Here is a 25,768-nt window from a genome sequence, read left to right as displayed (position 1 = left end):
GGAAGGATACCTGATGCACACAATCCCCTCCTGGCACCTCTTCTGCATCAGAGCCCAAGTCTGGCTGCTGCTTGTCATAATCAAGGCCTCAGTCTGGGACCACAAGTCCTTTGTTGCCTCTTGTGTGCTTGAGGGCCAGTGGCTGCCCTTCAGACTCTTCCGCAGATTTCTCAGCCCACATCTTAATTCAGTGCTGGCCCCACCGCTCCTAGACTCGGGCAATCCCAACCCCTCTTGTACGGTCCTCCTATTTCTGATGCATAAGCAGGACCTCTTAAGCACCGTCATTTTGTTGTTTTGAATTAATGTTCTCATCAAGTTGCATTCTTATTGTCATTATATTGATTATAAATACCGTCCATACGGGTAGACCGCAGTCGGCTAATGAAAGCAGATTGCTTATCTTGTCTCTTTGCTGTTCTCATAATCATGGTTCTTTGCAAAAGCTCAATTTCTCTGTTAGCGCAGCTAACCCGATGGCCTCTTTTCTGTCGGAGAGGTTCCTTTGGAACATGGTTACTTAACATGACAAAAGAGAAGCAGGACTGGTAGTAAGCAATTAACCTCCTGGCGCTTTCCTCTTGCAGAAAACCCAAGAGAATCCTGCTTTGACCCTGGCTTGATTAAGAATGGCACCCGGGCTGGGGCAGAGCTGAAACTGGGCTCAACCATCACATACTACTGTGACAGCGGCTACTTGATCGAGGGGGTGTCCACCCTGACGTGCATCATGGGAGGAGATGGGAAACCCGTATGGAACAAACCCCGGCCTACTTGTATAGGTGAGCTTGCAAGAGGAACATGTCTCTAAGTAGCATCTTTGAGCGTCACTGTTATTTTGGCTAAGTTTGTAATGCAAAGAGAACAGTAGAGTAATAGGAGTCAGGAAGTTCAAGAGGTGCTTTTCCAAACCCCCTTCATGGGCCAACAACCCAGATATGCCATATCTTAAAGTCATTCCAGGTTGCAAGATCAAATGTGTAGTAATGAGAAATCACCCATTAAGGTACATCTCATTCATGACATCCAGTCAACGGCATGGTGTTCATCATGAAATATGTATCAGGCACAATCTTTGCTTAGGGTGGATTCTGAATTTCCTTAATGAGAGTTAGCAGTATGCCTTCCTGCTTGCTGTGCATTGAATTCACAAGGCTCAGCTGGGCATGTTCCAAAGAGGGAAAGGAGGAAGGAGAAAGGGACAAGTTGGATGACTGGTAACTTGACAGCCCTGTTTAATCTATTTCAGCACCCTGTGGTGGCCAGTACACAGGTTCAGATGGCGTTGTCCTGTCTCCAAACTATCCCCGGAATTACACCAGCGGACAAGTGTGCCTGTATTTCATTGTGGTGCCCAAGGATTATGGTATGTGATCGTGAAACCCTGGGTCTTGCTTATTCTGTTTCTGCACTCCAGGGACAGCCCAAGACATTTTGGGGCCCAAGACAGAACATCCAAATGGTGAGATTATTAGAACTGGATAATTAGGATTTTTTTAAGGGCACCCCAGAAGCTGGGGCTTGTGGCAGGCTCCTTCACCCAAATTAATGATGCCTTGCTCTCCCAGGACCGATACATACAGAGGGTAAACTGGTTTATGACAGTGGATTTCACTCACCCAGTTGTTATAAGTCGGCCCTTGTGTTAATTCTTCACTAAAGTAGGGGTGAGAAAAGTGAAGAAATTCTTCACTAAAGGGCTGAGAAAAAGAGCTGAAATTTGGAACACTGACAGATTGAATCTGACCTCACAAGGAGGCTTAAGGCTCACTTTCACAGCCTTGATGTCATGTACGGCAAGGCAGTCCCAAAACTCTGGGTCACTTACTTTGGCCATATCATTGGGGAAAGCAATTATGCTAGGATTGGTCAGGGGAAAAAGGAAACCAGGCCAACAGAGGGCGTGGTGGTTGGACAAGATCAGAATGGACACCAGCCTGCATGGCTGAGGGAGGCGGTGCCAGATCAGGGGTTGTGGCAGCAGCTGTGCCATGGGATCGCCAAGAGTCGGTCTCAGCTGAGTGGCTGACGACAACAGCAACAATGGCAGTAAAGTTCCCAAAGATCAGGGAAATTCTGAATTCCAAGCAAAAGATTTCGAAGTTTATTCAAGGAATAGAGCAAAGACACAGCATCACAGGCACATCCTGAGATGCTTTGGACAAAGGTTTCAAATTCAAAGGATACTTTATAGCAGTGACCCCCAATCCCTGGTCCGGGGACCAGCTGAAGACTCTCCCAGGAAGACACTCCAAGTCTTTACAAAATGGAGATCAATAAATGTTTGTGCTCTAGCAATTTAGCCCCATGAATACAAGTCTGAGATGCTGAAGGCAGTTCTGGACATATCCTCACAGGATCTTGGAGTCCGTAAATTTGCAAGCGCCCGTAAGTAGAAGCTAGTGCATATTTAGCAAATCAACCTGCTTCAAGAAGAGATTAGGCATGGCCCTGTGCACTTCCTGTTGAATCACCCCTAAGTGGCATCCCCTTAAACTTCATCAGCTGAGCACCAAGTTCTAAGGGCCACCAAGAGGCATCCGTGGGGCTTGGCCCAGACAAGATCTGGTGCAGGCAGAGCCCGTGTACTGCATTCCAGCCCGCCAACTGATTTTGCAGCATTCAGAAAACATTGCCGCTGGCCTTGGTGCTGAAATTCCCTAACAAGGGACCGTGGAGCTTGTGAATCTGTAAACGGGGCATTTACAAGCTTCCCATGATAAATCTTGCAAGCAAAAAAAAAAAAAAGCCCTAAAAAATAACCAGTGGTGACAAGAAGAATTTCAGCCGCAGGGTTTCGAGGCAGAAAGCTGTGGTACTTTGGGGTGGGAGTGGGGGAATGTAAAGAAACATAAATAACCCCACATGTTCAGAAAGCAAGGGGAGGGGTTGGGGGGAACATTCTAATGATCTCCTTGTTGTTTGCTAGACAGGAAAAATTCTGCTTGTCACTCAGTTTCATTTACAATGAAAGCAATAATTTAAAAAAAGGAAACAGAGCCTCTGGGCCCAGCCCACCCAAGCACTACCCTGGAGCAGTCTGCATTCATTTCCAGTGGGGCTTCTGACTAACGATGGGCATAAACAGGAAAATTTCAGTTCTGTTTGATGTGGGTTTTTTTGGGGGGGTGGGGGGGAGTGAAACAAGGAGTTTAAATGGCCTGAACGCAACTAGACAAAAATTCCAAAAAATGTTCTGGGATGGGGCCTCCTGCAAAGCTGGGTTCAGGGGCAAACCAGCCCAATTTGTGATGGATTTAAGGTAATGAAATAGTTTGTGCCCATCCCTACATCTGACTCAAAGTTTTAGCTTACCGAGGGTACTGCTAAGCAAATGCAGTTCTGGCTGGGCAATTGTTAGTGACTGTTGTGTTCTCCAGAAATCCAGGAGCACATTTTGCCACACAAATGAAGCCTGCTCATACACTGTCATCTCCCAAACTAAACGTGTCTCCTTCATGAAGAACAGGCAGTCACACCTATAAGAAGCTCATAGAGCAGTGGTTGTCAACCTGGGGGTCGGGACCCCTTTGGCGGTCGAACGACCCTTTCACAGGGGTCGCAGCAGGGCAAGCAGCTTGGCCGGGAGGACGCCATCCACACAACAGCCTTGCGGGGTAGATCGATATAGAGCATTCGTTTGTCTGGAGCAGTGGAAAAGAGAGAGATTGACATGGTGGGACAAGAGGCAGAGCTGAACTGAGAAACCCCGGTGTTGGGGGCGGGGGGAACCAGTTTATATCCAATCCTGAACAATGGATCTTCACGCCATTGGTCAGTTTTGGTTTGATTTCTGTGAAAGAAGACTTGCCTAGTTTTATGGTTGGGGGTCACCACAACATGAGGACCTATATTAAAGGATTGCTGCATTAGGAAGGTTGAGGACCACTGACATAGATTCATGTTTGGATTGTAGGGATTCTCAAACACCCATCAGTCTGGCTCACATCCTGTTCCCCAGCAGCAAATCAGAAGTCTGTTTTTCAATGGATTGTTTGTTCATCAGTGCATTTGCAAAGCTTTGTTTCCTACAGGCACTATGGTGTAGTGGTTAAGAGTGGTGGCTTCCAGTCTGGAGAGCCAGGTTTGATTCCCCATTCCTCCACATGCAGCCAGTTGAGTGACCTTGGGCCAGTCACAGTTCTGTTAGAGCTGACCAAGCAGTCCTGTCAGAAGGTCTCTCAGGTCTCACCTGCCTCAGAGAGTGCCTTTTTTGGGGAGAGGAAGAGAGGACGATTGTAAGCAAAAAGTGGGGTATAAAACCACATCTTCTTCTACAAGTCAAAACCATTTTTTCCCTTTATGAGCAAAACTATGAGCAGATTTATTATCATCCTGTGATAATATATAACAAGGCTTTCAGGGACCAGACTAGATTGCTTTGGGGCCAAATCACTTGCATGTTTACCAGTTGGTTGATCCCAATAGATGCCTAAAAAGGTAAAGGTATCCCCTGTGCAAGCACCGAGCCATGTCTGACCCTTGGGGTGACACCCTCAAGCATTTTCATGGCAGACTCAATACAGGGTGGATTGCCAGTGCCTTCCCCAGTCATTACCGTTTACCCCCCAGCAAGCTGGGTACTCATTTCACCGACCTCGGAAAGATGGAAGGCCGAGTCAACCTTGAGCCAGCTGCTGGGATCAAACTCCCAACCTCATAGACGTGGTTTCAGACAGCATTTCAGCTGCTTACCACTCTGCGCCACAAGAGGCTCCTAATAGATACCTACAAACAGTCATTTGGCAGTGGAAGGGCTGAATCTGTCCTGCAGCTAACCCCCCTGTTGCCTCCACTACATTTCCTGCATTGTTTCTTGCATACACCCAAGCAGGAATATTGCATCTGCTGTCGATTAGGGCCAATCAGAAGACAAAAACACTGCTTTCCTTCAGCTTATTCAAAAATAAATTGTGATTTACAACTGGGTAATGTCATTAGCAGTGGAGGGGAGAAGCCTTGGAGAGCCTGGCAGGGGGGTGAGGGCTTGTCATCATTGATGGAGGAGGACAGAAGACTTAGTATACTCGGTAGTCTAGAGCAGTGGTCCCCAACCTTTTTATCACCGGGGACCGGTCAACGCTTGACAATTTTACTGAGGCCCGGGGGGGGGGGAGACTTTTGCCTAGGGATGTCGCCGCCTGTTCCACTTGCCCCTGTTCCACTTGCTTTCCCGCCACCCACTCGGGGGCGCTGCCAGCAGCAGCTGTGCAGTGCCACACCAAGGGGGAGCCCCAGCCATGGTGGCCACTGGAGAACACCAAAGGTGAGCCAGCAGCAGAGTGGCAGGGCAGCCCCTGAGGCAGCAGCCATGGAGGAGGACAAGGAGGAGCCACGGCCCGGTACCAACTGATCTACGGGCCGGTACCAGTCCCCAGACCGGAGGTTGGGGACCACTGGTCTAGAGCTGGGCGGGGCTTTCCACAGTTGCCTGGGGAGGAAGTCTCAGTGGGCTCAGTGGCTGGGAGCTGCATGGGCTCACCAGCATGGTCTTTGATGGTCTTTGATGGGTCTTTGATGGGTCTGGCAACCAGGAGCTGCATGGCTCTTGCTGTGGTGGGGGTGTGTGTGGGAGAAGCCAGGCCCAGCAGCAGCAATGAGGTGAGGAAATAAAACCAAGACACGTCATGGATCCCACCCCCATAATTGTTGTAGGTCTGTGTTGGTTTTGACTTAGGAGCAAATAGAGAAAGAGGTCTGAGTGGCTGGAGAGCATACGGAGCACTAGACCCTTTATCCTTTTTGTGCTGTCCTATTTTGGCCCCTATGTTTTTACTTAGGGCTCAGCCAATTTCAGATGTCCCGTTGCCATGGCGCCTAAACTTTTTATTGCAGCACCTTGTATTTTCAGCGTTATTTCTCAGCGTTCCTCAGTAGAAATTCAAAGCTTATTTATCGTTTCGTGCCAGAATGTTTTATTGTCGAACAAAAAAAGGCAAGCGTGTGAAGTTCATGTCATTGCTTGTTTGTTTGTTAACGGTAATCAATTCAGTGGCGGATAAATTCATTTCTTAACCAGTTGCTTTCTCCTCCGGCTCCAAAATTCAGTTAAGTGGAGCTTTTTAAAGCAGTAATAAAGTTATGAGAAATCAGGGACAAATTTGGTTAAGGTTAGAGCTTTTTGCCGTGTTGTTGACAACTGTAATGTTTCTGGGGAAGGAAGGTATCATGGTATAGTGGTCCTCAACCTTCCTAATGTTGCGACCCTTTAATACAGTTCCTCATGTTATGGTGACCCCCAACCATAAAATTATGCAAGTATTCTTTCACATAAATTAAACCGAAACTGACCGATGGCATGAAAATCCATTGTTCAGGATTGTATATAAATGGGTTTTTCCCCAGGGTTTCTCAGTTCAGTTCTGCCTCTTGTCCCACCATGCCAATCTCGCTCTTTTCTGCTGCTCCAGACAGACAAACGCTCTATCTTGATCTACCCTGCAAGGCTTTTGTGTGGATGGCTCCCCCCCCCCCAGCCAAGCTGCTTGCCCTGCCACGACCCCTGTGAAAGGGTCATTTGACCCCCAAAGGGGTCCTGACCCCCAGGTTGAGAACCACTGAGATAGCCCAAGCCTGTCAGAACCAGGGTTGGTGTGCGGATTGTGCAACCACCAAGGAGGACTCTGCAGAGGAAAGCAGTGCTAAACCAGCACTGCCTCTGACTTAACTTGAAAGCCATTGCTGGGGTTGCCGTTAGTGAGTTCTGACTTGACAGTGCTTGCGTACAACGCTTCCCACATCAGTTTAATAAAATTATGAGAAACTCTGAAGGATTTAGGATAGGCTTCGTAGCAGTAAACAATGGGAAGAAATGGTCATTAAAACACAAAACCCTGAAGGCTGAGAAATGAATCTGGCTCCTAAATTCTTGGGCTGGCTCCTAGAGCAACAGGAAATTTGTCAAGCCCAGTTTTAATTATCTAGGAACTTATGGTGCCGCCTTGGGCTGGGATAGACTGCCAACGCTGTCTAGCTTATAGAGCTGACTCAGCCTCACGATGGCTGCTGCTCCCCAGAGTTGGGGACTTTCATATCCCTCCTGCCTAAGATGCTTTTGCCTGGAGATTCCAGGGATTGAATCTGCAAGTGTCCAATGGCTAGTCCATAGCTCCTCCTCAAAATGCTGTGTGAGGTTGAACAGTGCTGAGCTTCGTGTTAGCTGTTCTTGCTTGAGAGGGATATAGTTCAGCTAAGTTCCCAAACAGAGCTGGTGTTGTGTAATGGCACAGGAACCAGGGTCACATCCACACATTGTTGGATGCTGTGGTTTGTCATTGCTAGCCTCTGCGTAGCGACTCTGGACTCCCTTGGTGGTCTCCCACTCAAGTCCTAACTAGGGCTGACCCTGCTTAGCTTCCCAGATCTGGTGAGATCAGACTACTCTGGGGTATTCAAGTCAGGCACATAGCAACCTGAACTCGTCAGACCTCAGAAGCTAAGCAGGTTCTGCACTGGTTAGTCATTGGAAGGGAGATCCCTGAGGAAAACTAGGGTTGCTACGCAGAGGAAGGCAGTGGCAAATTACTATTTTGCTCATGTCTTGCCTTGAAAACCCCATGGGAGTTGATTGAGACTTGATATCACTGCAAGATATACTTGCAGATCAATACCAAGAATCTAGCCAAGTAATGCCACAACTGGATAGATACAGATGGGTTGCTGTGTGTCATGTAGTCCCTTACTACATGCCATGGATTCAGGTAAAGAGTGACCCAAAGTCCTAGGAGCCATTGGGCTCAACTCTTGTTTTCTTGTTTGCCTTCCCCCTTCTCCTTGCATGGCTCTCAGCACACAAGTACACTCCACAGCCTGTTTCTGAGAAAGTGGAGAGTATCTTTCATGATGCTATCTTTAAGTCTGCATGTTATGGCTCAGCAAGTAGTTATGGCTGCCTTTCGGGCACTAGGTATAAAAATGTAGGTTTCCCTTTGTTCTGATTGTCCCTTGAAGATAAAATATGGTTGCAGAATATGGTTGGGAAGCAGAGCTGTGTACACACCCACCGGGAGGCCCTCCCCTTTCTTAGTCCCTCCAGACCCATCATTGGTAGGGGCGTCAACATGACCACATATGGGCATAGCACCTGATAACCCTGCTTAGCTTCCCCCCATTCAGGAAACCCTTCCAGGGCCATCAAGAAACCTCACGATTTCATGAAACCCTGGTTGAGAAAGCCTGGTTTTTACCCAGAATAAAACTTTGTTGGTCTTCAGGGTGTCACTGCGTTCAAACTTTATTCTACCACTCTGGATGTCTGGCTTGTCTCTGCAGAAAAATCCATTGGGTGAATGATTGCTTATGCAGAACAATAGCACAATATCCTTCAATGTATGAATGCATCTAGAGCTGCCCATCACAATGCTCCTAGTTCAAACGCCCCCTCATTGGGTGCATTCCAGGTGTGGGATCTAGCAATGGAGGCGGGTAGCAGAAAGGGCAATGCACTTGGTGCCGTTCCACTTGCACAAACAGGGACTGCTGAGGCACGTCGCACTTTGATGTTGTCAGTAAATTTTGTTAATGAAACAGAGCACATATGGAGCAGTGGAACGTGCAGCAGATGGTTTACATGGTTTTGTTCCATTTGGTTTTAATATTGCATCAAAAGAAGCCCCTCGCGCTGCAGCTCACGCTCAGGCTACGATCGCTTTCGTTTAACACCGAGCCAAGAGCAAAGGCAAATGTTGTTGGCTGGTTTTAATGGGCTGTGCTTCAGCCTCTTGCTGTCCTTCAGCCTCTCTCTCCAACCACTTCTTTTCCTTGGCATTTTCATTGACAGTGGTCTTCGGCCAGTTTGCCTTCTTCCAGACGGCTCTACATGATATCATTGAGGTGCACGACGGCCCCAATCAGCATTCCCGACTCCTCAGCTCTCTTTCTGGTTCCCATACAGGTAAGAGGAAGCTTCCCCATCAAAGGTCTAATCAAAACGGACATGGTGGTCCTAGACCTGAGACTCCCTGCCGCTTCCATGCCAGTTCCTTCTCTTGAGCCCTAATTGCACTGCTTTGTAATGCAAACAAGAATCCACTTCAACAGTAGCCCTTTTGGTGTTGGAAAACTGATATTTGTACAGTTCGAGAAGGTTTTTTTTTTTAATTAAAAAGGTTTTAGACCCGCTAAGGGCTAGTTTTGGTGCCATTTCTATCAGTTTCCCCCTCCTATATTCCTGTAGTTTTCCCAGTTGTGTTCATCCTGATATATCCCTAGTACGGGGGTCATGAAAATGCTTCAGGGGAATTAGTGAGAGAGGGAGGATAAGACCCCTGTTCAACCGGTTGCAAATCTCTGCATTCCCCTTCATCAGCAGTACTGGCCAAGCGTTAGGCAGGCAGTGACTGTAGATGCTCTGCTACCAGGAGATGAGCCTGTATGTGCACAAGACAGAAAGTGGTGATCCCAGAGCACGGGTACTCTGTGCACAAAGCTGCCTTCTGCTGAGTGAGATCCTGTATCTATCATGGTCAGTTTTGTCTTCTCTTACTAGCAGTAGCTCTCCAACATTATGCATAGACGTCTTTCACATCACCTCCTACCTAATTGCCTGTGGGGCCTTCTGCATGCAAAGCAGTTATTCCCTCTCTGAGTGCAACAGTTTTCTTACATGTGTGCCTATCCTTATGATCCAGACTTACTGGCCCCCTGACGTTTGCTTTTGTTGTTTAAAGATAGGAAGCCCTTTGTTTGCTTTCTTTTGGGAGGGGGCTTCAATTCTATTGTGTTCTCCTCTGCAGGGGAATCGTTGCCCCTGGCCACCACCAACCAAATCCTGATCAAGTTCAGTGCCAAAGGCCAAGCTACCGCCAAAGGTTTCCATTTTGTCTACCAAGGTAAGTGCGGAGACTGGCCAAGGACTCCCAGAGAATTCAGCGGCTCAGTGAATTGGCCCCTGTGCTCTGTTAACAGCGTTGCTCTGCATCAAGGTCATACTGCAAATCACCCCTAAATCTCACTGAACAAAAGGAGCAAGTTCCTGAACCTGCTAAACCTGAATCATTGGGCTGGTTTAACCCTGGGAAACACCTGGACTTGAACCTGGAGCGATAATCCATTTTTGTGTTATCTTTTCTGCCTTCTCTTTCCCGTACCCCGAGTCCATCTCAGGTGACAAATCCACCCAGTTGTTATTCTTTTTCCAACAATCCCCAATGCCTTTCTGTTAGAAATGATTTCAAGAGGATAAACATTCTTCCTCAGGCAATTGCCAGAACGCCATCACGTTCAAGATCAACGGAGAAAAGAGACCCTCGATGAAAAACAAAAAGGGAATAAAAACTCAACCCGGGAAAATAAGTCAGGAACCCAAAGGTTGAGCAGCAAATATATATCAAAAATTAAAAGACAGATATTTATTATTAAGTGCACATTACGAAGATTAAAAACATGAAAACAAGACACATTCTGTACGTGTCTACATATACAGTCTCAATGGTCGCATATGGAACGACCATAGACCAACCATGTTTCAACCCAGAGGGTCTTCTTCAGTGGACAAATAAACTATATGCTGACATATAATAGCACAGTATTGCAAGGAGTCCTGGGTGGTGGCAGAAGAATCATAACATGTGAAGCTCCCAACAATGTATAATATAATCAAAAATCAAGGTAATAAAGAACCATTATTCTGTCTAAGGCCAAGGTTCAATCCTGAGTGTGCATCCTCACATGTAAACCACATTGGTATGCATGGGTCTAAGGGGCGGGATTAAACATGCTCTTAATCAGGGCAAGATTGGCCATTAAGGCTACTGGGCTGATAGTCTAGGGTGCTGCCCCCCCCCACAGACCAGTGGGTTTAAGTTGCAAGCTGGTGGCCCCTGTGAGCTGAGTGGAACCTGCTGCTGCCGCCTGACGAATGCCAACCCTGCCTCAAATTCAAGGTCCTGATTTTGACCGATCAAGCTGTAAGTCGACTCTGCATTGCCTCTTCTTCTTCATCAGCCTGCCCACCTTAACATCGCCTTCGGAGTCCTATTGGCTTCTCAAAAAACTAGGCAGGTGGGAAGAGACAATCATCTGGGATTCTGCTTGCCAAGGGATGCTCACCTGATGGCAGTGCAAGAGCTCTTTTTCTTGGGCCTTTAGTATACCTTCACCTTGACTGTTCTTCTTGAGTATGATTTCTTTTTAAATCCCCTGAGTTTTATTGCTGCTGCCCTTCCTTGCTTTTAAATCGTCGGCCTAAGTGTATTTTGTGATTTCTACAGCCTCCAGGCATTTAAGAAATGCTTCTAGGGCCAGTGTATTGCAGTGGTTAAGAGCAGTGGCCTCTAAATCAGGTTTGATTCCCTACTTCTCCACATGCAGCCGGCTGGGTGACCCTGGGCCAGTCACAGTTCTCTCAAAGTTTTCTCCGCCCCACCTGCCTCACAGGAAATATGTTGTGAGGAGAGGAAGGGAAGGTGATTGTAAGCCGCTTTGAAACTCCTTTGGGTTGTGAAAAGCGGGGTATAAAACCCAACTCTTCTTCTGACAGACCACCTACCGTTTCCAGGCAGTTCAAGGCTACCGTCTAAATGCCGGCATCCCTAGTAGACCCTTGATCAGAGATGATCCCCAGTCCATCAGCATTACACAAAACTTCCTTTGGGGAAGAGATTAGTATTTCAGGCTATGTAGCTTCTTTTTCCATGTGGGTTGGGCAGCCGCCATGCACTGGTTAAGCATTATGGCTCTTGCAGTCCCCATGTGGGAAATAGGCCTGATGCTCCACTCTAGCCTCACGGTGCTCTAAGGAAAAGCAATAATGATAAATAAGCTATCTGTCAGGGGAAGTTGTCTGCCATTACTGCTCTGTCCCTGAAAAGCTCTAAAGGAATCCCAAAGTGTCCTAAAAGTCATGGTAATTGCCAACCAGATGTCCAGGGCAGTGGGAAAGTGATTTTCTCCAGACTGAACTCTGCACTACATTAGCACTGGATGAGAAGAGCTAGCAATTGCAGATAAAACTTTGGCTGCTGCTGAACCAACAGTTCCCCTACACAGGCCAGGATGCACAGTGGCTGCTCCAAATTTTGATGGGAGTCCTGAATATGGTACTGTTGATGCACTCCCTCCCTCCCTCTCTGGGGTCCCACACAAACCTCTCCAGCTTTTAGCTGCCAGGACAGTTGCAGGGTGGATTTTCTAAGCACAGAGATGGGTCTCTAGTCTAAATGTTTTTCTAAAGGCTTAATTTCGAGTCCCTAATTAACAGCCCTTCCCATGTTCATGCTTTATTTTGGTCAGGGAAGCATGGTGAGGCATGGCTGTTTCTTCTCCAGAAGGGACTCTGAGTTCTGAAGAAGCCACGGAGATCCCGGGTCCACCCAGCTGAGTTGCAGGCTTGAGCTTCCACTGGAAGGCCAAGCCTGTTTCCTTCTAACTGTTTTTTTCCCCCTAATCAGAGAACCTTTCAGCTGACTCTCTGCTTTAATTATGGGGGAGATTTGATAGCAATTGTTAATGATTTAACCGAATCAAAGGGCTTGATGAAGTCAAATAAAAAATTGCCTCCTTCCCTCCGGAATGCTAATTGCAGCCCCCTGGGCTGTGCACAATCTTTACTGATTGCCGCAGGCAGAAGTAACAAAACCCCTCCCAGAGTCTGACCCCCACCCCCAAAGCATGAATCAGACTACTTTCTAGCCTGCTTTGATGGCTAGCCACAGGCAGGGGATGACAGATGGCTTTTGCTCTCGTAGTCTTTGCAGAAGGAGGCAAAGCCTTTGACAATTGCTGCTATAGCCATGGTGGATCCTGCTTCAAGGAATACATTTCCTGCCCCAGTACAGGGGTGAGCACCTGGTGGCCAAAGGGAACCCCCACCCCTGCCCTGAGGAGTCCCATTTGTCTGCCAGCAGAGCCTCCAGTCTCCCCTTTTCCTCAGGTGCTCCTCTGGCAGAAACATGGCCACTTTCTAACGCACAACCTTGATGCATGGGAGGAAGCTGCTGCCATGCAAAGGGGGAGAACTGCACAAGGGACTCTGTCTACATTGGGGAGGAGCGGAGTAATGAGCCTTGCCTGTTTTGCAAGGAGTCAACAGGCTGGTGGTAGATAGTGCCTTCAAGTTGCAGCCAACTAATGGCAACAGTAGGGTTTTCAAGGCAAGAGATGAACAGAGGTAGTTTGCCATTCCTTGCCTCTGCACAGCAAACCCGGGTTTCCTTGGTGGTCTCCCATCCAACTAGCCAGAGTTGACCCTGCTTAGCTCCTGAGATGGGATAAGACTGGATGAGCCTGGAACATCAAGGTCAGGGCAGTCAATAGGCTACCTTTTCCTTTTACATTGCTTATGAGATATCCCATCCTGTTGATTGTATTGTCTCCTTCTCTGTAATCCGCCTTGAGTCCCAGTAAGAAAGGCGGACTATAAAATGCATAAATAAAAACATGGCTAAGAAATGATACACCAATCAAATCTCTCAAAGTTTTTCAGATTTTACAAAGGTAACATCTGCCTTTTCTTTATCTTCAATGTGGCCTTCTCCTCTGAATTTAATTAAAATGAAATAAATGTTCTGCAGCTGAGTGTCCTTGAAGGATGGGTAGGCCCCAATTCCCAGGCAATCCAGTGGTGGTTCAAAACATCCATCCAGCTCAACCCATCTTATTATTTTAGCCAACATGGTGTAGTGGTCAGAGAGTCAGATCTGGGACACCCAGGTTTGAACCTCCACTTTTTCTGGGAAACTTGCTGCATGCCCTTGGGCCAGTCACACACAGCCTAACCAACATCACAGATTTGCCATGAGGATATATGGAGCAGGGAACAATATAAGACATAAATGAATAAATAAATAATCCGGTTGAATCTGGATTTTCTCTGAAAAAGGTTATTCCACATTGCTGTTTTTCCTGAGTTTTCCTGGAGACACTATTGATACAATTCCCAAAAAAGAATTTCATGATGGGAAATAAAAAACCTGAAATGTGTATCTTCCTCTTGATACAACCCCCACTTCCCCATGAGGGGAGACACACCCAGCATTCAAGAGACTGAGCTCTGCACGCAGCTGGGCTTTGCCTCTCCCAGGTCACCAGTTCTCTTCCATAACGTTCCTTCTTCTGTGTTTCTTTTTTTAGCGGTTCCTCGGACCAGCGCCACGCAGTGCAGCTCCGTGCCAGAGCCCCGCTATGGGAGGAGGATAGGCAGTGATTTCTCGGTGGGGGCTGTGATCCGGTTCGAGTGCAGTGCTGGTTATGCCCTCCAGGGGTCCCGCAGCATCGAGTGCCTGACCATGCCTGGAGCCCTCGCCCAGTGGAACTCTTCCGTGCCTACCTGTGTTGGTATGTACCTATCAAGGCCAGGCCAGGGCTGCAGGTGGCCATATCTGACACTGGGCATGGAACTGTGGGCGGTTGAGGGCTGGAGCTTTGAGCTGGAACTTGTAACATGCATTGCAAGGACACAAGCAAGGACACAAAGCTGTTGTTAGCATTATAAGGTGCACCAGGCTGGTTGATGGTTGCTTATCCATGGTCCCGGTCAATTGCTTGAAGGCTACTTGGACCCAGAGGTTCAAATTTTCTTTTATTCTGCAGTTTCCCTCATATAATTGTCCCTGGGGAACTGATTCACCTGGGAATTTCCCTCACTTTCCATGCTTGAGGTCCCTTCCTCCAGCTTCCCTTTCTGTCATCCAGCCTTCACAGGAAAGCATCTATCAGGCAACGGGGCAGAAACTGGAGCTGCCCCCTGTGTTATATTGTACCCTCTCCTCATCCACATACCCCAGAAGAATCACTGCACATTGCAACAGTGAAGGCTCTACATCTGATTTAACCTGGCTAGGCAGTCCAGTTGGCATTCAAAGTATAAAGTCACGGGTAGTACAATTAATCCAAATATCCAAGACTGATAAGGTAGCCTAATCAGTTTAAAATGTAATTAAAAACCTTAAAACTGCAGAGCAGCTACAAAAAGCTACTCATCCTTTGTCATTGTCACATTCCCAACCATCTTTCAAATAAAGAGGCTAGGCATGTTCGGCAAAAGTGATTTATTGAAAAGAAACGAAGTAAGCTCATTATACTTCTTGTTAAGACTAAATTGCAATACCTGTACAGATTGATATATTCCCTATCGGCTCCACCTTCATGTTAACTCACACCATCCCACTTTGAAAGGTGACCTCCCCACTTTTCCTAGGCACATTGATACACCCAAGTGCAAAACCCACCTGCCAGACTCCATGACTCCAAGGACAGGGCTCTGTAGGCAGCACTGAAGCTTAGTCTCCTCCCATCAACATAAAGTTAACACAGCCTACACAGAGATCAAAGTGAAACTAAAAACAATCCCATACTCCCCAAATATTCCCAAAATCATCGAACGATACCTCCTGCAGAGGACATAAGAATACAAAGAATGCACGCAGTAAAAATCATGGCAGGATGCTGGTGCCAACCCAGATCCTGACAGCCGTCTTGTGTCACAGTAGACCTCAATGCCCAATTGGAACCCAGCCACACCCCAGCTATAGACCTTGGGTATTTCCCCTGGGAAGGATTGCTGCTCTTTCCTTTGACCTCCTCTGGCATTACTTGGCCAGATTCTTGGTATTGATCTGCAAGTATATCTTGCAGTGATATCAAGTCTCAATCAACTCCCATGGAGTTTTCAAGGCAAGACATGAGCAAAACAGTAATTTGCTACTGCCTTCCTCTGCATAGCAACCCTAGTCTTCCTCAGGGATCTCCCGTCCAATGACTAACCAGTGCAGAACCTGCTTAGTTTCTGAGGTCTGACGAGTTCAGGTTGCTATGTGCCTGACTTGTATATCCCAGAGTAGTCCGATCTCATCAGATCTGGGAAGCTAAGCAGGGTCAGCCCTGGTTAGGACTTGGGTGGGAGACCACCAAGGGAGTCCAGTGTTGCTACGTAGAGACTAGCAATGACAAACCACCTCTCTTCATCTATTGCCTTGGAAACTTTACAGGGTTGTCTTAAGTTGGCTTCCAGTGAATTGCAAAAAAATGACTTTGTGTATAAGGTTTAGGATTTCAATGGCTCCCAACTCTCTGAAGTACAGTGAGGAGTCACTCCAAAGTGGCAAATCACAGAATGATAGCCCCATGGAAACCTTTTAGGCAGGATCTAGGGCACAAGTAGTACAACCTTTATTTGGGCTTAGCTTAGCTTCTGAGGTCTTTGTGTATAAGGTTTAGGACTTCAATGACTCCAACTCTAGGCTCTCTGAACTACAGCAAGGAGTCACTCCTAAGTGGCAAACCCCAGAATGACAGCCCCATGGAAACCTTTTAGTTAGGATCTATGACACAAGTAGTACAACCTTTATTGGGGTACACTGGGGGCTGTGGGTATCCCATGAAAATAAAATAAATGCATAATATGACATTGAGCACAGAATTCAGGTTCCTGGCAATATTAGCTCAGTTTAAAAAAATAAAAGAAGCCAGTGTCTAGCCCTCATGAGATGCTTGAAAGCATATAGTTATAATGCCTGCTGAAATCTCAGTGGCCCAATGTGTGGCTGAATAGAATTTCTATTGCTTGGGGATGGTGTTTCAGAGCCCTGTGGCACTCTTTACCTCTCCCCATATGTAGCACAAGCAAAATGTATTGCACAAGGTATTTAACCTATTAATTTATAGGATTTATTCAGGGCAATTTATCATTTCTTGGTCTCAAATTTCCGTTTCCTGGGCCCAGGGTTGTATATATATTTTTAAAGTGCACATAAGCTTATAGTGCAAGTAAAATTTGTGTGTATGTTTGTAAATTTCTTTCTTTTTTTGAGGGAGGGGGGAGAAACACAGCAGCAAAAGCCACAGTTAGAACAGCTTTCTTCCTGCTGGCAAAGCACTTGTGGAGAGAGCTCCAGAAGCAATGCTTAGCTTTTTTTCCCCCCACCATTACCACCACCCTTGCTTTGGTGTTTTCAAAGGGTGAGTGTCAGGTAAAACACTTCCTCATTGCCTAGGCACCTGGGCCAATGCATCCTCCCCCTGATTCATTCTCATGGGTTAAGTGCGATTCTTATTCTGCGTTTGTTTTTAACAATTTTATTGTTATCTGATCTTGCGATGGCCTATGGCCTAGTGCAATAAAGTTTGACTTGGATTCATACTCATGCAAGTCAGTAAATGAGGTCCAAATGCACACTCTTTTGCACGCAGTGTAAAATGGACGGGCAGTGTTTGTACAAGCCCCTGAATGCAAATTTTCTCTCTGCATGGTTTTCTCTAACACTCTTCCTTAACAACGGAACTTGAGTCCAATAGCACCTTTAAGACCAGCAAAGATTTATTCACATGCCCTGAATAAATCTTTGTTGGTCTTAAAGGTGCTATTGGACTCAAATGGAGCCGAACTGGTAGGGCTAGAGCAGGGGTAGTCAAACTGCGGCCCTCCAGATGTCCATGGACTACAATTCCCATGAGCCCCTGCCAGCAAACCCTGGCAGGGGTTCATGGGAATTGTAGTCCATGGACATCTGGAGGACCGCAGTTTGACTATCCCTGGGCTAGAGTCTTAGCCCCCCGGCCGTCAGCGCGAGAGCTTCTCGTACAGAGCAGGGAACGTCAGGCCCGTTGCCAGGGCAACAGAGACGCGTGCTCTGCGCCCACCCCCTAAAGTGTCAGGCAATCAGTGGCTGTGAACAGTTCCCAAAAATGTGCGCAGAAATCAAAGGCAGAGGCTCAGTACAAATATTTCCAGGGAAGATCAAAGCTTAGCAGTACTGACAGTATTAATAAGTTCTTCCTTCCTCCCCCGCTTCCAGAGGGCATGTTTTGGGGGGGGGGGGGGGGAGGGATGGAAAGTAATTCCAAGCAATTTATGCAGAAACACTTTCAACAGAGGGGCAACAGTCCGGCTAGGAGGTCAACTGTGCTTCTGCAGTGTGTGTCAGGATCTCTCGTTTATTCATTCCAGTGCCCTGTGGTGGAAATTTAACAGAGCGGAAAGGCACCATCTTGTCCCCTGGATTCCCTGAACCCTACTTAAACAGCCTCAACTGCGTGTGGAAAATAACTGTCCCTGAAGGAGCTGGAATACAGGTAAAAGGTTTTTTGGGGGGTGGGGTGGAATACACCTTTTCTCTTAGGAAACTCAATTCTTTCCCAGACATAGATTACCTTCAATGGCTTAAAAATTCAAATAAATGCAAATAACAACAACACAGAGGGACACAGGTGACATACACTGAAACCCAATGTGCAGGCTAGCATTTTTGCAAATACAAAGGACTGACTTTTAACGTAGAATACAGTACATTGGCAATTTTAGGCAATAGAGTATGGTTCTTCTCATTAAGCAGAGCTTTAAGAATCTTCTATTTTGATATGATCATCTGTTGTCCTGCTTTAGACCATCTTAATCCTAGATATATTGTTCTGACTCAAGAAAGCTCATGCAGGAATAAAAGGAGCCAGCATGGTGGCTTAATTTAAAACTAGTTAAGAGCGGCAGCTTCTAATCTGGCGAGCTGGGTTCGATTCCACGCTGCTCCGCATTAAGCCAGCTGGGTGACCTTGGGCTTGTCACAGCCCTGATAGTGCTGTTTTGACCAAGCAGTCCTGTCACTCTCTCTGCCCCACCTACCTCATAGGGTGTCTGTTATGGGGCGAGGACTCCTTTGGGCAGTGAGAAGTGAGTATAAAAACCAACTTCTAGTTTTACAGACTTTCAGTCTGTTGTTCCCCCTCCATCCTGAGAGTACTCAGCGCCCCCTGTTGGAGCAGATTGCATGACAAAGAGGGCAGCAGAACATTCCCACAGTCTGCAATTTCCCTAACATCCAGAACAGAATCCGAAAAATACCTTTCATTCAGACTAGCCAAACGTTACATTCCAGTGTACATACATAAACTTTTGAGTTCTCCAGATCTCTTATTTGGCCTAGATGTTATAAAAACTAACTAACTAAAACAAAAACTAGGAAAAGAAGGTTGCTAGAAAAGGATGCATAGTCCTGGCGTAGTCTATGTTGTGTTTAGAAGATCCAGATCTGATGCTGGGTATCCAGTGACACCTAGCCTGGTCCTCCCTGCTGAAGACACCATGTTTGGAGTGCCTCGCATTATTTGGATACAGTTGTCCTGGCCAGAGCACTAATCTGTATATAATAGAGTATATGATAGACAGTATATGACAGAGCCAGCTTGGTGTAGTGATTAAGAGTTGCAGACTCTAATCTGAAGAGCTGGGTTCGATTCCCTGCTCCTCCACATGCAGTAAGCTGGGTGACTTTAGGCTAATCACAGTCCTGTTAGAGCTGATCTCATAGAGCAGTTCTGTCAGAGCTCTCACAGCCTCCCCTACCTGTTGTGGGAAGAGGAAGGGAAGGTGATTGTAAGCCTCTTGAGACTCCTTCAGGTAATAAAAACTGGGGTATAAAAATGCCTCTTCCTTTTCTGGAATTTCCCAACATTGGTTTGTGTGTGGGATGGTGGTGGTGATGGTTCTTCCCTCATACAGTTTTGTCCATTCAAGAGCTCCCCGACCTACCTACCAACCCTAACCCCTCCCACTGTCCACTATTATTAGCCATCTAACAGAAGAAAGATAGGCACACAACTTGGAGAGGTATTCCCCCAGCCAGAGCTCCTAAAGTCACTTGCTGGAGCCCTGGCTGAGGCTTAATGGAGCCATGGTGAGGGCAAAAGAGCTTAGTGAAGGGAAGTGCTGTGGTCAGATGGTATAACTCTGTATGTAAGACAAGGAGAGTTTATTCGGGAGCTGGCCAATCCAAAGACTTCATCATGCCTGCCAATTACAGGGATCGATGCTGAACACTTTTTGTTTGCTAATGTGACTGCTAAGGGCTGGTGGGGGAGAGGGCTTGGGCACACACCGTACAAGTTAACTCAGCAAGCTCAGGCTTAATTCAAAAGGACCAGGAAGGCTTTGAATTCTCCCAGCCTGGGGCAATTCCACTTCTGCCCTAGTTGACTATGGCTCTGCCAAGGAGAGGAGAAACAATTAGAATCTAGTTCTTGTGGCTTCCAAATGGGCAACCGTGGTGTCTTTCCCTGGGTGCTAAAGCTAATTAACAGATTCATTTTGCTACACTGTTTTTGTTGTTCTTTCGTAAATAGTTAATTCTGCCCTGGATTTCTCCTGACTTATTTGCGTGGTGGTTGATAATTCCTCCAGGCATGGCAAAAAGGGGGAGGGGACCACACTTTAGAGGAGCAAGACTGTTAAACTGTTGAGGTGTTGGTGCAAAGCGCTGGGTTCCTGCGATTCCAAAAAGCGATAATTCATTCATTTGTTTGCAGGGGGGAAGTGCCACTCGGCTATTAAGATGCTTTCTCCCTACTTTTGTTTAGAGTGCTGTTGCTTAAGTGTGAGCTTCTTTGATGCAAAGCTGCTAACAGATTTCTAACACTTGCACAATGAGGTTAAAAAAAGGGGAAGAGATAAGGAAAACATTCTTCTGTTCCAGCTCATACTTTTCAAGCTGAGCGTTGGTGGATTCAAAGGTTCCCTAGATGCTTATCAGATTTCTTGGTGGGTTCCTAAGCAGAGGCATAGGACCTCTCCTGAGACACAGCTGAGCCACTGCCTGCCACCTGCAATGTACAGCCATGGACTTGGGAAGGATCCATAGCTCTGTAATGCAATATTGGATTTGTACACAAAAGATCTTGAGTTCACTCAGAATCAGAATCACACACAGAGCTGGAAGAGACCACAAAGAGCCATCCATTCCAGCCTCCCACCTTCTTGGGGACTTAAAAATCACACCCTCCTGACAGGTCCTCATCCAACCAGCTTCTAAAAACTTCCAATGAAGGAGACTCCACCACCCTCCAAAGCAGCATATTCTATCTTCGAATATCCCTCCCCATCAGAAAAAGCATTCTAGTATTTACGTGGAACCTCCTTTCCTGTAATATGAACCCATTGCTCCTAGTCTTCAGCTACTCCAGTGAAAAAGACCAGGTAGCAGGTGATGCACACTAACCAGGATGGCCCAAGCTAGCCTGATCTCATCAGATCACGGAAGCTAAGCAGGGTCTGGCCTGGTTGGGGTTTGGATGGGAGGCCTCCAAAGAAACCACTACACAGAGGCAGGCAAAGGTGAACCACCTCATCATCTCTGGATCCGCTACAAAGCCACCATAAATTGACTGTGGACAGTACTTTCTACCAATGGTAGGTGATTCGAAAGACCTCCACCTGAGACCCTGGAGAGCCATCAGAGTGGAAAAGACTGACCTTGGTAGACCCATCAGTTCAGTAGCAGGCGGCTTCATATGTTCTCAGAGTAACTGCTGCACTACCATCGTCCTGCCTGAATGGGGCATGTGCCCTAGAACAGGGGTAGTCAACCTGTGGTCCTCCAGATGTCCATGGACTACAATTCCCATGAGCCCCTACCAGCAAACACTGGCAGGGACTACTGGGAATTGTAGTCCATGGACATCTGGAGGACCACAGGTTGATTACCACTGCCCTAGAATATGTCCCAGAATCCTCTGTTACACAGACAAGACCAAGTTACTCATTGGACAACACTGAGTTTCGTGTTGCCCAGAATTTTTATTTTTAACAGTAGCAACCAGACTTGCTGTCACTGTTTATGGTTTATTGTTGGTTTCATGGTCATCCACCTAGGTAGCTTTTGCTGAAAGACAGCATATCATAAATAAGCAAACCAAGGGGGAAAATTAGGGGGACCTACCAAGCTCCAGATAATCTGCCCATTGCTCTTGCCATGGCTTCAACTCTGCAGGGACTGGCTCTGATGATCCGTTTCTACAGAGAGGAGAGATCACGGAACCAACCTGTGAGCAGGCTTAAAGTAACATGAAACTTGTATGTCATCCTCAGTCCTCACGTGTGCAGTGCCCATTCTGGATTGGGACCACAGAACCTCTGCTGGTGGAGTTTCAGCCTTTGCTCGCGTGAGCAGATGTGGTGCAAGGGAGGGGAGGGGAGCCATAGGATGCTAGCTGACCAAATGGTCCCTTCTCTGGTCCCTTTCAGTTCAGAGTAGGAGCACCTCAGCTGGGGTGGGGGAGACTCAGTGGTAGAGCATCTGGCTCAGCGGTAGAGCATCTGATTGTCGTGCAAAATGTCCTGGGTGAAACTCAGAGCATCCGCTAAGGGGATAATTCCAAGAAGGCAGTACTGACCGTGATGGACCAGCGGTCTTGCTCAGTGTGGGGCATTTTCATGGGGATGTGTCCTGATTCAGAGGGAGAACCATGTGTGTGGGAACAGAAGGCAACATGACAATCACATGTTGGAGTCATGACCTGTCATGAACCCCGATTCATGCCCCCTCCTCTGACTGCATTCTCCCGGACTCCTCCAGGCCGGGTGTAATAAAGCCATAAATCCTTGGGTTGGTTCCTGTCTGCCTTTGCATACCTCAGCAGGGCATCCTTATCTATTCCGCTCTAAGTGACCTTGCTTGTCTCGATGGAGTCTCAACAGTTAGTTTAGATCAAACGCTGGGACATCTGGCTCGCCTGGGAATTCTTGTAACTCTTGCAAATGTACCTTTCCCACCATTTCAGGTCCTCATCCTGCCTCCCTTGCTTGCTTCCCCTTGTAAGTATACCCCAATGTTTAATGTACCTTTGTCTCTGCCAAGACGATTGCTCAATGAGTCTTGGCCCACGTTAGCCGTTGTAGTTCAATAAAGACTTTCCTTTGGATCCTTACTCTACCTGGACTTTGGAAGTTCCTTTATCACAGACTCTACTCGCTAACTCTGCCTGATTCCTGACATGATCCCCCAGCTTGTGAATCCCGAATCATGGGCATCAACCCTGACAGTTCTCTCCTTCTGTGTGGGAGCTGGGTTGGTGACCAAGATGAAGTGGAGGTCCAGATTGGGGGTCATGATCCATCAGTCGCCTAGCCCTTGTAGGAATCCCTTCACCCCATTGTGTTCCATAGGTCAAGGTTAAGAACGGCAAATCAGAGGAGGCGATGGGAACAAAAGTGTTCTTTGCGGCGGTTTCAGGACGATGAGGATTTTATGTAATCAGCACGGCAGCGAACGCTTTTAATATGAATTATTCATTCCAGAGGCAGCTCTTTTCCTGGGTGAATTAATTTATATCCCTGACAGTAAATACATGCTGGTCTCTCCTGGATCCCGCACATCGCCCTAGAATTGGAACTTCTGAATGTTTATGCCTTTCCAAAAGGAGGAAGCTCGGGGGTGGGGATCGAGAAGGGGAGAACTAAGGCAACTCTCTGGCTTTCTAATATAGTAAATCTTCACTACGGGATAATTATGCAGCGACTCCCATGGCCAGCATGATCAGGAGAGGCTCCACGGGGGTCATTAGCATTTCCGCGAGACAGACTCTGAAGGCGTGAGTCTCTCCTCTTTTTTTCCCCCCCTTTAAAGTCCCTACAAAGTTGTTATTTGAGATAAATCAAGCAGGAAAACAAGTTTTAATGCCACCGATAATGCTTCATGATCACACCGTTTTCTTCTTCTGTTGCCTTAAGCAGAGGAGGAAACGGGCACAGCTACAGATGGATTTGTGATCTCATGGGTGAAAATGGGGAGGAGTTCATGAAGGCTCTGTTTTCAAGGTATATGTAACATAATGAAGAAGGCTCAGAGGGGTTAGAGCAGTGGTTCTCAACCTTGGGGACCCGACCTCAAGTGGGGTTGCCTGGCCCCTTCTGCGGGGTTCCGAGGAAAAGTTGGTGGCGGCGGCAGCAGTGGCCGGCTGAGGGCAGTGGAGGTGGCAGGCGGCAGCCGAGCCATGGCACTGGCCACCTCCAGATCGTTGAACGCATGTGCACACCACCCCCACCACAGTTGGGGTCACGGCGGTTGAGAACCGCTGGGTTAGAGAGTCAGACTTAGATCTGGGACAACCGGATTCCATTCCCCAATTAGCCATGGATGAATCAGATTCTTGGTCCATCAAGGTCAGTATTTGCTCAGACTGGCAATGGCTCTCCAGTGTTTCAGGTAGAGCTCTTTCACATTTCCCACTATCTGGAGATGCTGGGGATTGAGCCCTAGGACCTTCTGCATGCCAAGCAGATGCTCTGCTACTGAGGCACAGCTCCTCCCAACATCTAGCCTGATGAAGAGGCCTTGATGAGCTCAAAAGCTTGCACAGTGTTTGGGGGCATTTAGGTTGGCCCCCAATAAAGGGCATCACATGGATGTAATTGAGTCTGTCAGGGAAAGAGGGAGGACATCACATACACACAAACACACCTGGCATCAGCTGCCTGACTGGCCATGAACATATACCCCACCCAAGAGCCAAGGTGAAGCTGTTCCATTGGCCTGGGGGAAAGGCGGCATTTCCCCCCTCTGGAATATACCAGCTTGAGCTCATTGGGTCATACAGGGATTCTGCCTTCCTTGTTTTCCTTCTCACAACAACCCTGTGAGTGTGTTGAATTTATTGTGTATGGCCATAGGCCATAACAATATAAAACATTAACAGTACAAAATAAATACAAAATTATGCAATATAAAATACACACTTCAGTTTATAACAAAGACAGCAGAGAAATAAATTCTTGCAGTAAAACAGTGTGAGACCAATAAGAAATCCATCATGTAATGAAGCTGGTATCCCTGTGACGTATTTGTTTTCAAAACTTTTGCTTCCTTGGCTCATAGCTTCCTAGCTGCCAGGGCAAAGAGTGCTACTCTATTAGGTATGGAGGGACCATCATAAGACAGCAGAAATGAGAGTTTATCAAGTTCTGAAGAAGAGGGGAAAGTCGCAGCAATTTCGTTCTGGGTTCTTTAAAATTTACCTGGCAGGCAAGGTGGTTTTCCCATGGTGAGGTTCCTCCACTGCACTCCCAGTGTGCTGACCCTTGTGATTTCCCCAAATGCAGGAAACTCAACAACAACCCTGTGAGGGAGATTAGACTGAGAATGACTGGGACTGTCCCCCAGTGCACTGCATGAGACGGTGGAGATTCAAACCTGGGTTATCCTAGTCTGACACTGTAATCATTACGCAACACTGATCCACAAGTTTGAATGCTCTCCCCCTCAGCTCTCCATTTTCAAGAATTTGAGGGGCAAAGGCCTTGCTGTATCTCATGATTAAGATCTCTTGGTGGGCTAGGCAACTGTCTCTCAATCTCCATTCTTTCATGAGTTCTTCTTCTACATTTGAATTCTCTGATTCTTGTGGACATCCGGCCTACCCTCGCTGCCCTCCTCCCCCCATCAGCTGGGAGTCCTGGTTATCTTCAAGGGCACTTCCCATCCGTGTCAGGTTGGGGCATCATCCCTGGTGAATTGAATGAATGGTTCCAAACAAATTCCCAGAATCCTCTACAATTCAGGGGGTTTCCTTGGTGGGCTGGCCAACGTGGGAAGGATTCTCTGTCAGCAAATGATTTCATTGTCTGTTTAAAGAGGGTCCTCCTCCAATTTATATTTGACGGTAACCGAAAACTTATGAGTGATGCAGGTTTCCTTTTTCCTGGTTCTCTTTCCCAGATTCAGGTAATCAGTTTCGTCACAGAGCAGAACTGGGATTCCTTGGAAGTGTTTGACGGCGGGGATAACACAGCCACCATGTTAGGCAGCTTCTCAGGTAAGTTGGAGGGCAGATGTGTTACAGGTAAGGCCTTCAGGCATGGAACACACAGAAAATGACACGTTTGTGGGTAAGGGGGTGGGTGGGGTCAGCACAGCACTCACTCGGCTCAATGTTCCAAGCCTTTCTCCTCCGGAGCAAGAGGCACTTATGCTAAAGGGATGATGGAAACCTGTTCTGGTTCTACTGCAACCACAGCAGCGTCCTTATCCAAGCCTTTTCTCCATCTGGGCTCTAAGCTCGGCCCGCCCAA

General features: G+C 47.2%; 1 protein-coding gene across 2 annotated transcripts in view; it reads left to right on the top strand.

Moving 5' to 3' along the window:
* The window catches only part of CSMD2 (CUB and Sushi multiple domains 2), a 644,506-nt gene that overhangs the window by 505,358 nt on the left and 113,380 nt on the right, over window positions 1–25,768 (top strand). For both annotated transcript variants that reach the window (XM_077337490.1, XM_077337489.1), the window contains 7 exons: window positions 588–782; window positions 1,250–1,366; window positions 8,780–8,893; window positions 9,735–9,830; window positions 14,071–14,274; window positions 17,885–18,009; window positions 25,416–25,512. In XM_077337490.1, the coding sequence (XP_077193605.1) occupies window positions 588–782; window positions 1,250–1,366; window positions 8,780–8,893; window positions 9,735–9,830; window positions 14,071–14,274; window positions 17,885–18,009; window positions 25,416–25,512 (948 nt within the window). The remainder of the gene's footprint in view (window positions 1–587; window positions 783–1,249; window positions 1,367–8,779; window positions 8,894–9,734; window positions 9,831–14,070; window positions 14,275–17,884; window positions 18,010–25,415; window positions 25,513–25,768) is intronic.

Source organism: Paroedura picta, chromosome 5 (genome assembly GCF_049243985.1).
Source record: "Paroedura picta isolate Pp20150507F chromosome 5, Ppicta_v3.0, whole genome shotgun sequence".
Lineage (NCBI taxonomy): Eukaryota > Metazoa > Chordata > Lepidosauria > Squamata > Gekkonidae > Paroedura > Paroedura picta.
Note: the sequence above shows the minus strand (reverse complement) of the source record. Positions and strands in the feature narration are given on the sequence as shown.